Raw genomic sequence first — 12742 nt, 5'->3', positions numbered from 1 at the left:
TTAGTAAACTTGCTGATTTAGCTTTTTCTTGTATGTGGTGGAAGAGTCGGCAACCGAGAATTGCTAAATGGTTTTAAATGACATTGTTGGGGGAAGCTTGCGTGGCGCAGCAATATTATGCTGACATATTTGGTAAGAGACATAGAACTTGGTCTACCCTTCGCTGGATGCTGTGCATGGCATGGCATGGCAAGAACTTTATTTTAGTCCAGAGAAACTAGGGTCCCAGGGCACAAGCCCCGAGGTTAAGTCGGTGGCTCCGCCCACGTAGGCACCGGTAGGCCAAAGGCTTTCCCGATGTCGTGAGCTCTCCGGACGGCCAGGAGTTGATCTTGGAGGACTTCGCTGGATATGCGCCGACTCCAGTCCTCCTCACTGTTGAGATCCGAAGCCCTTTGGTTGGGGCACAGCCAGAACATATGATCAAATAGACACGGAGTGTGTCCACAACTTTTACATTCCGCGGGAAAATCCCGGTCAATTTTGTCAAGTACAAAAGGTGTGGGATAAGATTTAGTTTGAATCATTCTCAATGTGACTGCCTGAGCTCGGTTGAGCTTCTGATGGGGGGGGGGGGGGGGAGGAAAAAACCTCCTGCCGTCCGTATAGTGTGAAGTGATCTCGTGAAAAGTAGTAAGTGGGTCTTTGTAGGAGCCGCTGTCATCCTGGAGCAGTTCCTGATCTGATGCGCGGCATGTGAGATCTCGCACAGCACAGTGAGTTTGCTCGTGTGGATTGCAGCCACTGGAGCTGACCGAGTGGCCCTGTTCAGCTGTTCGGTTTAATTTTATTGCGTGAACAAGTATGTCCTGTGAAACCAATTTGGCATCGCTGACGTCATGCTACCAGGTAAATATATTAAGTTTGACATACACTAGCAGAACTTGATTTGTGAAGTACAATACCACCTGGGATACTAAGCATATGCCTATAAACGAACGCTAAGCCTGCACTAATTCAAGACCAACTGAATCGCGGCTTTACGCAAGATCCCTTTCATAGCAACCGTCCTTGTCAGCGCCTCCGACATCAGTAAAAGAATTGAATTGTTTTCTTCGTGCAACCGTCACTTTTGCTCGCCATTGTCTTCATCATGCCGCTGTTGTCAAAGGTGCAACGCCGCTGTCATTATATACCGAAATTCTCGTGCTAGTCATCGCGGTGGAGCTTTGAGGTTGTCTGTTTTCTGCACCTAATAAAGTATGCGCTTCATATGATGGCCAAAGTGACTAAATCTGTAAGTTATTTGTCAAGCCTTTTATAGGCAACTTTTTGTGACGTGCCCTACAAATTGGCCACGAACAGCCACTCCGCTACATAAAACTGCATGTAAATGACAGATTAACAGCATCAGTGTTCGCCGATTACGTTATGTTGCATTCATAAAAGTCTTAGCTAACCACATTTTAGAACATCCGCTCCAGCTCGCGGCAAGCCACTGCTTTCGCTGACAACTTCTGCAGGACTTGTGGACATCTAATGACGAGTGCTCGCAAGCCAAGAACCTGGCCGCGCGTCAACAAGTAACGAGATGGGATCGGAATTCCACATATCCTCATCGTTCGACACGAAAAGGCGACCTTGCCGAGAAGACGTCAGCGAGGAAAGTCGTTCGTTGCCAGTGCGCGTCCGACGAAATCCACTTGGCGGTGTCGAGCGTTTCTATTTTTTAAGCATCGCACTGCTCTCGCATTCTTGGCGTGCAAGACAGTACTTAGCTATCCCCTTATTCCCCGCCTTGCTCTATCGTGCGCGCCATCGTGGGCTATGGCGTTGCCTATATGGGCATAGCACTTTCGGATACGTTCAGTCGTCTCGCCGCAAGGCTCATGATAGCTTTCACACTGGCGACCAGCATGTGATCTATGTTCTGACAAGCCTCAAGGACACGCGAAGATCCGGCTTTGTAATGCCGTCTTGCGAGACAGTTTTTTTAATTATCTTTATTCCCTTTTTTTTCGCAGCCTGTTTTCTACTCAGAGCAAAATATTGCCGTAAAGGCGCTGCCTTTCGCCGAACTTAATGATGCTAAATATAGTGTTCGATTTCACAGTTTCATCTCATGATACGTGTAGGAGCTGACTGCATGGAAAGTTATCAAGAAAATAGCAGCATTTGCGATAATCTCTCTGTCTAGTGTTGATTTTAACGTAGTCAGCCCAATTCGCGACTCCATGGAGTTAATGTTAATACGGATGGAATGCTAAAACTTACCTGTACTGTGTATTTGCAGACATAAAGAGCCCCAGACTGCCACTGTTAAGCTGGAGCCTTCTATGCCCTTCATGATAGCCATTGTGCCGTTTTCGTAAGCGAAATTGAATGAAACCTTCTTCAGTAAGAAGTATTAGACCATTAGTCTATTACTAAGCCAAATGCACTTCACGGCATGCTCTAGTATATTATTGAAAGTCTGTCCATCCAACCGTGGGTCTGCAACGCGTCACAAGACGCGGACCGTAGGCATACATGGGGTGGTGTACGCGCGATTGCATTATGACTATGGAAAATGATGTGTTTTGTTATATATATATATATACATATATGCCACTGCAAACAATGATTACGCACTAATGATAAGTCCCACTGGGCAGCGTCTGCAGTGACATTCCGGATACAGGTTCTGAGGACTCATTTAGGTTTCTGGATCCTTCTGTTCCCTTCCTGTGTGGTGTAATCTACAAACCTACTACAGTCGTAGCTCTCAAGGAATAATGTGCACTGATAGGTAGATGACGCTATTGACGATTACGACAGTTGCGCTATGGCGTTAATAAGCATACTTGTAGAATAATATTTCAGATCTTCTGTCGCGGCAGAGTGGCACAAGAAATCGTAAATGCAAACGTTCAATTAGGAAATGTTTCTCGCTTTTTGCTTACATGTTTGTTCACAAACCAAATGAGTCGCTTGGGAAAACTTACAAAATGTAAAGCATTAGTATCTCGTTTCAACCAGAAAAATGCATGTACTTTCATTCCGCAATACAGTCCTGTTAGACTGCATTAATTATGTTGTTTTTATTGCAAAGTACACATATCAACGCTATTTTCATTGCATATAGTCATTTCTCTCGTAAAAATGCTTTGATTTAGTTATCGCTGTTGATCTTCAACGTATGCAGAGATGCCGAATTGCAGCTTATTTAACGCTGCAGCAATACGAAAGCCTCGTTCCATTTCTAATCCCTACGTGATGACAGGGAATACGGTGTTGAATGGCATAAATGGTCCGGAAAAGAAATTACTTGAGAGAGAACATGCGTCCACTTCCGGAACACTAATTTCGCCGCGCAGCTATTTCGCCGATTGTGCAAGCAGTTTTTCAACTGCGCAATATTTATCGCTCCCTAGCATGTTAACACATTGTATGAATGAATTTATGCATTCGCTTAGTGCGCCGTTTCACCGCAAAAAGACCCACAGCAGTATAAGAGGAAAAAAAATTATTTATGCATAAAAATGCGAAACCACACGTGCAGAACTTGTAAAAAGAAATGTACTTTTTTCTGATACTCTCGCGCGTAGCTGTGTGCTTGCGCAATACAGAAGATTTAGTCCGTAAGCCGAAGGACACAAATCTCAATTCGATTAGTCGGTAATGCATACCCTTTTTTATTTATGTACTAACACGTCCGCATGGCAACCTGCATATCAGAGAGAATCAGTATTTCAAACTCTAAAAATTACTTCTGTTTCAATAGACTTGTAAACTTCAATAATAAGCCATTCTTTCTTCAAACCGTTCCTTTCAATGATATGCAAAGAGATACATGATGCGTGTTCGCTTAATTTATTTCGAAGTAAGTGTTAGCAATAGTTCCCGGTATTATCCTATTGCAGAAACGTTATGTTATTTCGCTGCGCGGTAATGAGCCTGTAACTGTCGGTGTTTTACACCGCGCTTTGCAGCATAGCGAACGCGTGCCTGCGAGCGAAGATGAAATGACGCAGAGCCGCCCAACATGCCTATCGCGTGACTCCCACTACCATGGATTACAATGACTCAGCGATCGGCTCAATTTACCCGACGACAAACCGACCGAGCTATCGGAAGGCAAAGGAAATGTCACATTAATAAGTAATTAGCATGACCTAAAACCCCTGCTTGTTGCAGTCGATAACATTCATGTATCTGTTGCTGTCTTATTGACCAATTACGTAGAAAACGAACGCAGTCACCACCACATCCGTATATAAAAAGGATCTCTAATAGGCATAGAGGTTTAGGAGAAGAAGGTGCGATGCGCTTAGTTCACGCATTTATTATGTGTCATTTCTCGTATGTGGCAGCTATGCAAAATTGGAATAGGGGGGAGAAAAATAAATTGGAAGCATTAATCAGAAAAGCCATCAGGCTGCGCTTGGTCGGCATATGAATACGTCAAACGATATGTTGTTACGACTGGGTTGGCATAATACTTTAGATGAAATTGCTGAGGCTCAACGTACCGCACAGAGGGAGCGGTTGCTAGGTTCACCAGCGAGTAGGTATATTTTAGAGTCAATATAAGAATCGGTGGCTGTGTCGGCGCCCCTACACGAGTTGAACGTGAACCTTAGGGCAAATATCATGGTTCGTCCGTTTCCGTGGAATGTGCACCCCGTGCATAATGTAGGGAGGCGGGTCGCGAGAGCTAGGGCTTTGTTGCGAGAGGCAAAGGATCAGGAGGAGCAGTCTGCGTTTGTTGACGCCGCATAGATTAATAGTAAAAATGCTTATTCGGTGGTGGTGGTAGAAGGCAAAGCGCGCGTTAGAAATGCTGCTTCCATTTATACCAAAGATCCGAGGGTTGCTGAACAGGTGGCTATTGCTCTAGCACTAATTGATTCAAGAAGCGTTTTGGTGTTTAGTGACTCGCTATCTGCGATTAAAGCCTTCTCTAGAGGACTTGTTGCAAAACCGGCTAACAGACTGCTGCAGGGTAGGGATATCACTTCGCATACAGTTACTTGGTTCTCGGCGCACATGGGGACAGTGGAGGGAGCGCCACGTAACCTCAACGAGGTAACGCACAGGGAGGCACGAGGATTAGTGTGCCGTGTACTCCCTGAAGGGGCTGGATCTCCCGCTCCTGAGTACAGGGACCAGCTGTTAACCTACAACGAAATCACCAAGCACTATTAATTAGGGCCCAGGGCATTCCCGCTGTCACATCCCAAATTAAATAGCCTGCAGGCGGTTTCATTAAGGCTTCTGCAGACACGAACGTAACCTAACCCGGCCATCATGAATAAAATTAATCCGGACTGCGGGGTTTCAGTCTATTGTAGTAAGTGTGGAGGTTTGCTCGATTTAGAACACATGCTGTGGCGCTGCTTGGCGTTGGCCGGTGATGGTTCTCGAGGCGAACAGTGGTAGCAGCGGATGCTGCACAGTGAACTGCTGGCGGACCAACTCAGGGCTGTCCAGAGGGCACGTGTGACGGCAAAGGGGCTCGGCCTCTCTGTACCGACGTAGAAGCGGCCCGCATCAGTCCCAGACTGATCCCTCAGGACATAAATAAAGTTCTTCATACCATACCATATCACCAAAGCTGCAGACTTTTATAATCCATGGCTGTGTGAATCATATGTGCCGTGCTTAAGGCCTGCCGCCGCTGACCTCGAGGGCCACGGTTCGAGTCCGGCTCACCGGCCGCATTTCGATGTGGGCCAAATGCAAAAGAATTGCTCGTGTACTTATATTCAGGTTCCAGTTAAAGAATACAAGGTGGCCGAAATATATCTGGAGACCTCCATAACGGTGTGCCTCATAGCCTGAGAGCAGTATTTTCGCCTAAAATGCTAGGGAGTATTTAAATAGTTCCATATAAAAGGATTCCTGATCTACGCGGGGCTCTGCGGTTGGTAGTTGAAGGGAAAATCGACCCTAACAATGTCTCCCGAAAGTGCCAAACACATTTGTCGCTTTGATGTTTTTTGTACCTCCGCACGTGCGTTACTTCAGCTGCATGTTCCACTTCTTTGTTATTGGTTATCGTCGTGAGAATGAAGAAAACAATGCAAGCTGCACTTCTGCCCACTGCTTCGTTTCAATGACGGCATTGTGCACACGTGAGCCTAGCCTTGCGGTGAGGTAACCTCGCTAGAGGAGCGTGGAACTGCTGCAGTGCCACAAACTCGCGCGATTTTTGCTCACTCGTTCCGCTGACACCACTAAACATGCAAGTAGAAAAGATTACTGTGTTTATTGTTGCCTTGAATTCACGTGATGTTGTGCACAAAGCTTGTAGTCTGTATCACTTACGCCTCCCCCCATCGGGATTTCCGTTGTACGCTTCTCATTAAGGTGTTTCTGGAGGGAGACATTCGTTATTCCATATAAGTTTTCTTCTGTGAACTGCACCCTCCTGTACGTCTAAAATGTCTGGTATTCAGCAGTTCTACAGCGTTTGTTTTATTCAACATCACCTTATAGTGACCAATCACTACAGAATACTGAGTTCTGAGGATTCTAATTGTTTGTTCAGCGCCCTCATCCATCGTTATTGCTTGATCGTTGTCCCTATAAATGTCCATGCATAATAATTGGCTATGGGATATATAGCACCCACCGGTTATCACCCCCAATTCACTGATATCATTGAAACGGAAGCTTACGTCCAAGGCCGTTTGTCAATACAATGCTACGGATCTGATATTTGAATGAAATCAGAGACACGAGAGAAAGTAAAGGAGCACGTCACTCGAGAAAAACAGGAAATTAAAAGGCTTAGCTCCGCTCAACAAAAAAGAGGCCCTATGAAATAAACAAAAATTATGGGTCGACAATATCCTAATTATGGTTCACTCTCGTGCAATATCTTTTCAATAAAAAAACAATAATGTATACGCCAAACAACAGCGCGCCCTTGTTTACTCACGAAGCCAATGTAGAAATCTACACCAGGTCACCAAGAATACGCAAAAATCTTTACGCTATACGGACGCCATCGTTATCGCATATACAGCTTGAAATGCTTGTAGGTAAGCCTTGTTTTCGATTCAGTTATTATAAAACCACCTTTATACAACATGTGAGTTACGCGAACAATAAACACAGTCATCTCTTCTATTTGCATGGCAAAATGTGCTTCAACACATCGTTTAGACACAAGCAGTCCCGAGTACGCTGGCCAACATGCGCAGTTTGCGCTACCAAAAAAGCATAACTTTTCCTTGTTTGCATAAATTTGCAAAATGATGGGAAAAAATTGAGTTAGCATCCGTAAAGAATCCAACAATTTGGACTTGCGATAACATCATTGTGCTATTGTTCACGCTCCATGCAGTCTGATAAGAATACGGGAGCATAGTTTATGGCACATAATGTCTCGTTTCTTTGACGACAAATTTATGTTATTGGTTTGACCCAATTCCGGCCTTCTACCAGATAGGTAACCATCACATAAAACATAACCTTTAATGCAACATTCAACAGGCTTCAGGGGGAGTTTCGGCACCACCAGTTATTTTAGGATCCAAGTTGAGGCAGTGCAAGCCATAGATCAGGCACACAAAGTCGCTAACTCCAAAAGATCGTATAATATTTGGCTCATCATTACGATGTACAATTTCGTTTTAGCATTACTTTAGCCAACCCAGAATTTGGTGTTTTCCTGAATTTATTAGTAACGTACAAAAGACAATCAATCTTATCACCTGTTTACCACAAGAAGAGTTTCTTTCGAGTTCTGCAAATGCTTTGAGCATGATGGGTCATTCATCCCCTCAATCCGACGCCATAGCAGTACGTGCGTCCGCGTACAAATGAATCGCCTGTAAGAGTGCTGGAAACTCTCGATGTCGCAAAATTCATATGCAGGTCTTGTTCTCCGAATACAGCGTTTAATTCAAGACGCTGCATCACGGCCATCTAGAAACCTTCTGCGCATAATTATTTTTCTATCTCTTCTACAGTATCGCACACAAGCGACTTATTTTTGTTCCTTTCAATTCATCTCTTACAACGCATGAAACATGGTCGACGGTATATAGCCGTTGACAACTGTCTCGAAGCTTCCTGATTCTTCACTATAGAGCGATTTAATGGTATAGATAGCCTCAAATTTTTTTCAACATTTCATTTTTACAACTTCACACAAGCGTCCTCGTCGTGAATAATGCCCGATGTTGGATTACTATTTGTCTACCATGTACCGTAAGACCATGCTCCTGATTAAATTCCTTTGCGGAGATGGGCGGAATAACAAAACGATTGCACACTTGCTTTCCTTTTTTTTGCCTTGTGCTGCGATTTCTTGTATAGTTTCTCAAGAAAGGGCGCGAAGAAAGGAGGAGTTTTCGTATAAAAGGGCGCATGAACAGCACTCATTCAGCAGTTGGCCCAACAGCTGCTCTAAAGTCACCATGGTAAAAATTTCTGTTCCCGACATGCCTTACTAACCGAGCAAAACTTACGATGATCCGCTCAGAAAATTATTACTGCTCTCTGGCGCATCGCTCTTTAGTCAAACTTTATATGCGCGAATATAGCTGCTTATTCAATGCTTCAAGAGCTAACCGTCCTTAAAAATTAATGATAATGCAAATACAATGCGAGTTGCTAAGAAGGAACCTTCGGCTCTATTACGACACGCAGCAAGTGTCAGAATACGAATAGAAAAATAACTTAAAGAGCTAAAGTTTTTCAACGCAAAGCTCGCGCTCCTGTGCTGAGCGTCATCGAATTCGGAAACACAGCTTGTGCGAAACATCACTGCTAATTGATTAGCCTGTCTTGGTTATAGTTCTACTTCTAGTATAGCTTTAGACAACAAATCAAAGTCCGTCTTTCAATAAGGTGACAAATAACATTATTCATAGAAGAATGAGTGCCTATGAAACCTGTACTAGGTAAAGCTATGAAATGATAAGTAAACCGCATATAAAAGCGCACTCACAAAAAGTAAACATCACTCTCCAGATCCGTGCCTGCGTCCTCTTGGCTCTTGCCACCAGCGCTCTCGCTGGCTACACCGGCTACGGCTTTGGCCACGGCTATGGCCTCGGCTATGGCCTCGGCTATGGCCTCGGCTACGGCTATGGTGGTCTTGGACACGGCTATGGTCTCGGCTATGGCTATGGTGGTCTTGGATACGGCTATGGTCTCGGCTACGCCGGCTACGCTCCAGCTGTGCACACTGTTGCTCACGCTGCTCCAGCCGTAGCCACCGTCGCTCACGCTCCAGTCGCCACCTACGCTGCTGCTCGAGTGGTTGCCGCTGCTCCTGCCGTGACTAGGGTTGCTACCACCTACCGCGCCCCGGCCGTTGCCACCGTAGCTCACGCCCCAGTTGCCACTTACGCTGCTGCTCCAGCTGTTGCCACCTATGCTGCTGCTCCAGTTGCCACATACCACGCCGCCCCAGCTGTGGCTACATACGCTGCTGCTCCAGCCGTGACCAAGGTTGCTACCACCTACCACGCCCCAGCTGTCGCCACTGTTGCTCACGCTCCAGTCGCCACTTACGCCGCCGCTCCAGCCGTCGCCACCTACGCTGCTGCCCCAGCAGTTGCCACCACCACCGTCCACGCTGCCCCCGCTGTCGCTGCCTACCACGCCGCTCCAGTCTACAACTATGGTGTCGGAACCCTTGGTTACGGCGTCGGCCACTACGGCTACGGCCTGAACTACGGCTATGGTCTTGGCTCTCCCTACCACTACGGTGCCCTTCTCCGCAAGAAGAAGTGTGAGTACATCTTTCAGTCCATTAGCGTGTATATACATACAAAAGTATTGTCTGTTGTCGTTAATTTTATTGCGGCAGTAGAGCCTGCATTTTATACAGATGGTAATTTTGCATATGCGATGCTAAATGAAGACGTTTAATTGTTCATCTGCGGCAGAGCATGTTGCATGGAGTAGAAAAAGAAAATACGCTACACAGCCCAACCGAGAGGTGCTACACAAACTAAACAGCAGGTCGGCTTCAGGACCCGACCGGGTAACCAACCGACTGTTACGTAACTTATACGTCCAAGCCAATACATCACTCACGAAAGACATGAACCACGTGTGGAAAACAGGAGAGGTACCAACGCAATGGTAACGGCCACGGTGGTCCTCATCCGAAAACCCGGCAAACCACTTAACCTCGACAATTTGCGCCCCATCTCCCTTACTTCATGAGTTTGTAAAGTAGCCGAGCACGCAATTCAAGATCGAGTGTCACGCTACATTTAGGAACATGAACTCCTCCCACACAGCATGGTAGGGTTTTGACCCCACGTATCCACCTAAGATGTCATGTTGCTCCTAAAGCGACAGATCTTCGACGGTAAACAAAAGACGTTCGAGGCATCCTCGCCCTCGATCTCCCAAAAGCATTCGACACCGTCTCGCACCGCTTCGTAATGGAGTCTGTGACAGGCCGCGGCGTCGGCAAGGGATTTTAGGAGTACGTACGCCTGTTCCTAAAAGACAGAGAAGCCCAACTGCGAGTCTCACAACTTAAGCCGCAGCCCTACACGCTCGGCTCCGTCGTAACACCGCAACGCTCAATCGTCTCTCCATTACAATTTAATATAGTGATGAAGGGACTCGCCCACAAACTATGAAACATCCCAAACGTAAACTGCGCTCTATACGCAGATGACATTACCATCTGGAGCCCGGGAGGCTCCCTGGCAGACGTGGAGCAAGCATTACAGTCTACCCTAGATGTCACGGAAGAGTACCTAGTTCAGAGAGGAACGAAACTATCCTCCAAGAAATGGGAACTCTTACTATTTCGCAAGTCTTGCCAAGGAGTCCGCTACCTAACTCCTCTAGACGAACTTCAAATCGCACTACACAAAAGAGATGGACAACAGATTCCGCGAGTCAACCACATACGCATTCTTGGTCCCCTATTCGAAGTCACCGGATACCACGGACACACGTTCAAACACTTAACTGCCAAAAACTAAAACATGATCAGACTCATCTATTGAGTCTCGGGGTGCAGGAAGGGCCTCTGCGAAGATAACCTTCTGCGCGTATACTACGCGTTCCTTATGAGCCACATTAATTACGTCGCCTCTCCCCACAACTAGACGGAAATAGTAAAAACGAAACTAAACATGCGCAAGACCATCAAACAAATCTTGTACCTTCCACAAAGAGCAAGTACAGCAAAGTTTGATCAGCTAGGCATGCACAACAACATCGACGAAGTGATCGAGGCTCAAACTATGGCGCAAATACACCGCCTATCCTCGTCCAAAGCCGGTACGCTAATCCTAAACGAAGCCGATGTCTCCCCTTCTCCCTACCTCGAGCACGCGGTTACCCTACCCAGTGAAATTAGCGACAACTACAAAGTGTCACCGTTTCCCCAGAAACATCCACCCACAACACAACGCGAGGCACCGGGCCCGCGCCCGCACGGTTCTCGAACGCATCGACGCGGATCGTGAAGTCACCGCATTTGTGGACGCGGCCCAGTACGGCAACAGATCCACTTTCGCAATAGCAGTCGTGGACTGCGACGGAACGCTACAATCATCCGCACCGGATAAAACGAGCTCCAGCTCTGAAGCACAACAATAGCCGTAGGCTTCGCCATGGCAGGCCCCACATTTACTCATGTCTTCGCGGACTCACGTGCCGTGATTCGGCATAAGAATGCGGGTACGTATCTAAAAAAGTAGCGCGTATAATACTAGCGAGCTCAAAGGAGAGCAAACGGTGCTTCTCCTGGTTCCCCGCTCACATGGGGAAAGACATTCACCCATAAAAAGGTAACCTCAATGAAGCGCGAGAACTTGCCCGCCGTGACGGTCCCACGGCCTCTGAGGGGCTGGACATTCAGTTTAATGACCCGCTACTCACCTACCAAGAAATCGCCTCACACTATCGAAAAGGCAGAACCAAATTCCCGGTCCCGCACGCCAGACTCGAACGCGCGCAGGCGGCCGCGTTTAGAATGCTACAAACGGACTCGTATCTTTCACGAGGCCTACTAATCTACTACCACTCAGAAATCCCGGCAAATTGCCCAGACTGCCTAGAAGTTTATTGTTCACTCTCGCACATGCTATGGCAATGTACTGCGTTGCCACCGGGCCCACTCTCCAGTGAGCCCGAATGGGAAGAAGCCCTCGAAAGCCCGGAGCTCAAATTCCAACTCAAGGCCGTCCAGAGGGCCCAAGAACTGGCGGAGCGTCGCCACGTTCCTGTCCCGACTTCGGCGTCGCCTCCGGTTTCGGCCGCAGGTGTTTCCCGCAAGGAATCTCCAACGGCTTGAAAATCCTCAGGACTTCAACAAAGTTCTTGACTGTTTGACTGATGCACCGGAGGAAAGAAACAGCACTGAAAGGGAGATAATCGAGAATTCATTACTAAAAAAGAGTAGCGAATAAGTTTTTTCAGTATGCCGTGTTTAGCATTAGCTGTAAAAAAAGTGTCATTCACAAGTGATAGCGTGTAACGGCCGCAAAGATTTGAACGTGAGGTTCGCTCATTTGGTTGCGTGCTCGAATTACACCTGAAATTTCCGCTTGCTCATATGTAACGGACATGCTAGTCCACACTACTGGCTTACCAGCCGTATTAGCCTCCATCAAAATTGTTAGTTCATCTGTACTGTGATTACTTTGCACTTAGGTTTGATCTATAAACTTGCATGGTTTCTAGTAAATAAACGGTTGTAAAATGGCGCCGGTATATGCTGCTTGTATCTAACTTCGTCCTCGTCTGCTAAGAGCTGCAACCTTTGTCTTTAAGGGCTGAAGAAGTTGCCATAGTGTTGCGCAACAGGCTGACATTGATGGTGATT

The 12742-nt window shown here is 46.6% G+C and overlaps 1 protein-coding gene across 1 annotated transcript in view; it reads left to right on the top strand.

The window, feature by feature from the left end:
• The window catches only part of LOC135910975 (ice-structuring glycoprotein-like), a 38021-nt gene that overhangs the window by 20258 nt on the left and 5021 nt on the right, over positions 1-12742 (top strand). The window contains exons 5-6 of the mRNA XM_070533313.1: positions 8908-9049; positions 9152-9362. Coding sequence (XP_070389414.1) covers positions 8908-9049; positions 9152-9362 — 353 coding nt within the window. The remainder of the gene's footprint in view (positions 1-8907; positions 9050-9151; positions 9363-12742) is intronic.

Source organism: Dermacentor albipictus, chromosome 2 (genome assembly GCF_038994185.2).
Source record: "Dermacentor albipictus isolate Rhodes 1998 colony chromosome 2, USDA_Dalb.pri_finalv2, whole genome shotgun sequence".
Lineage (NCBI taxonomy): Eukaryota > Metazoa > Arthropoda > Arachnida > Ixodida > Ixodidae > Dermacentor > Dermacentor albipictus.
The sequence above is the reverse complement of the archived record's forward strand: the minus strand, read 5'-3'. Positions and strand labels throughout refer to the sequence as shown.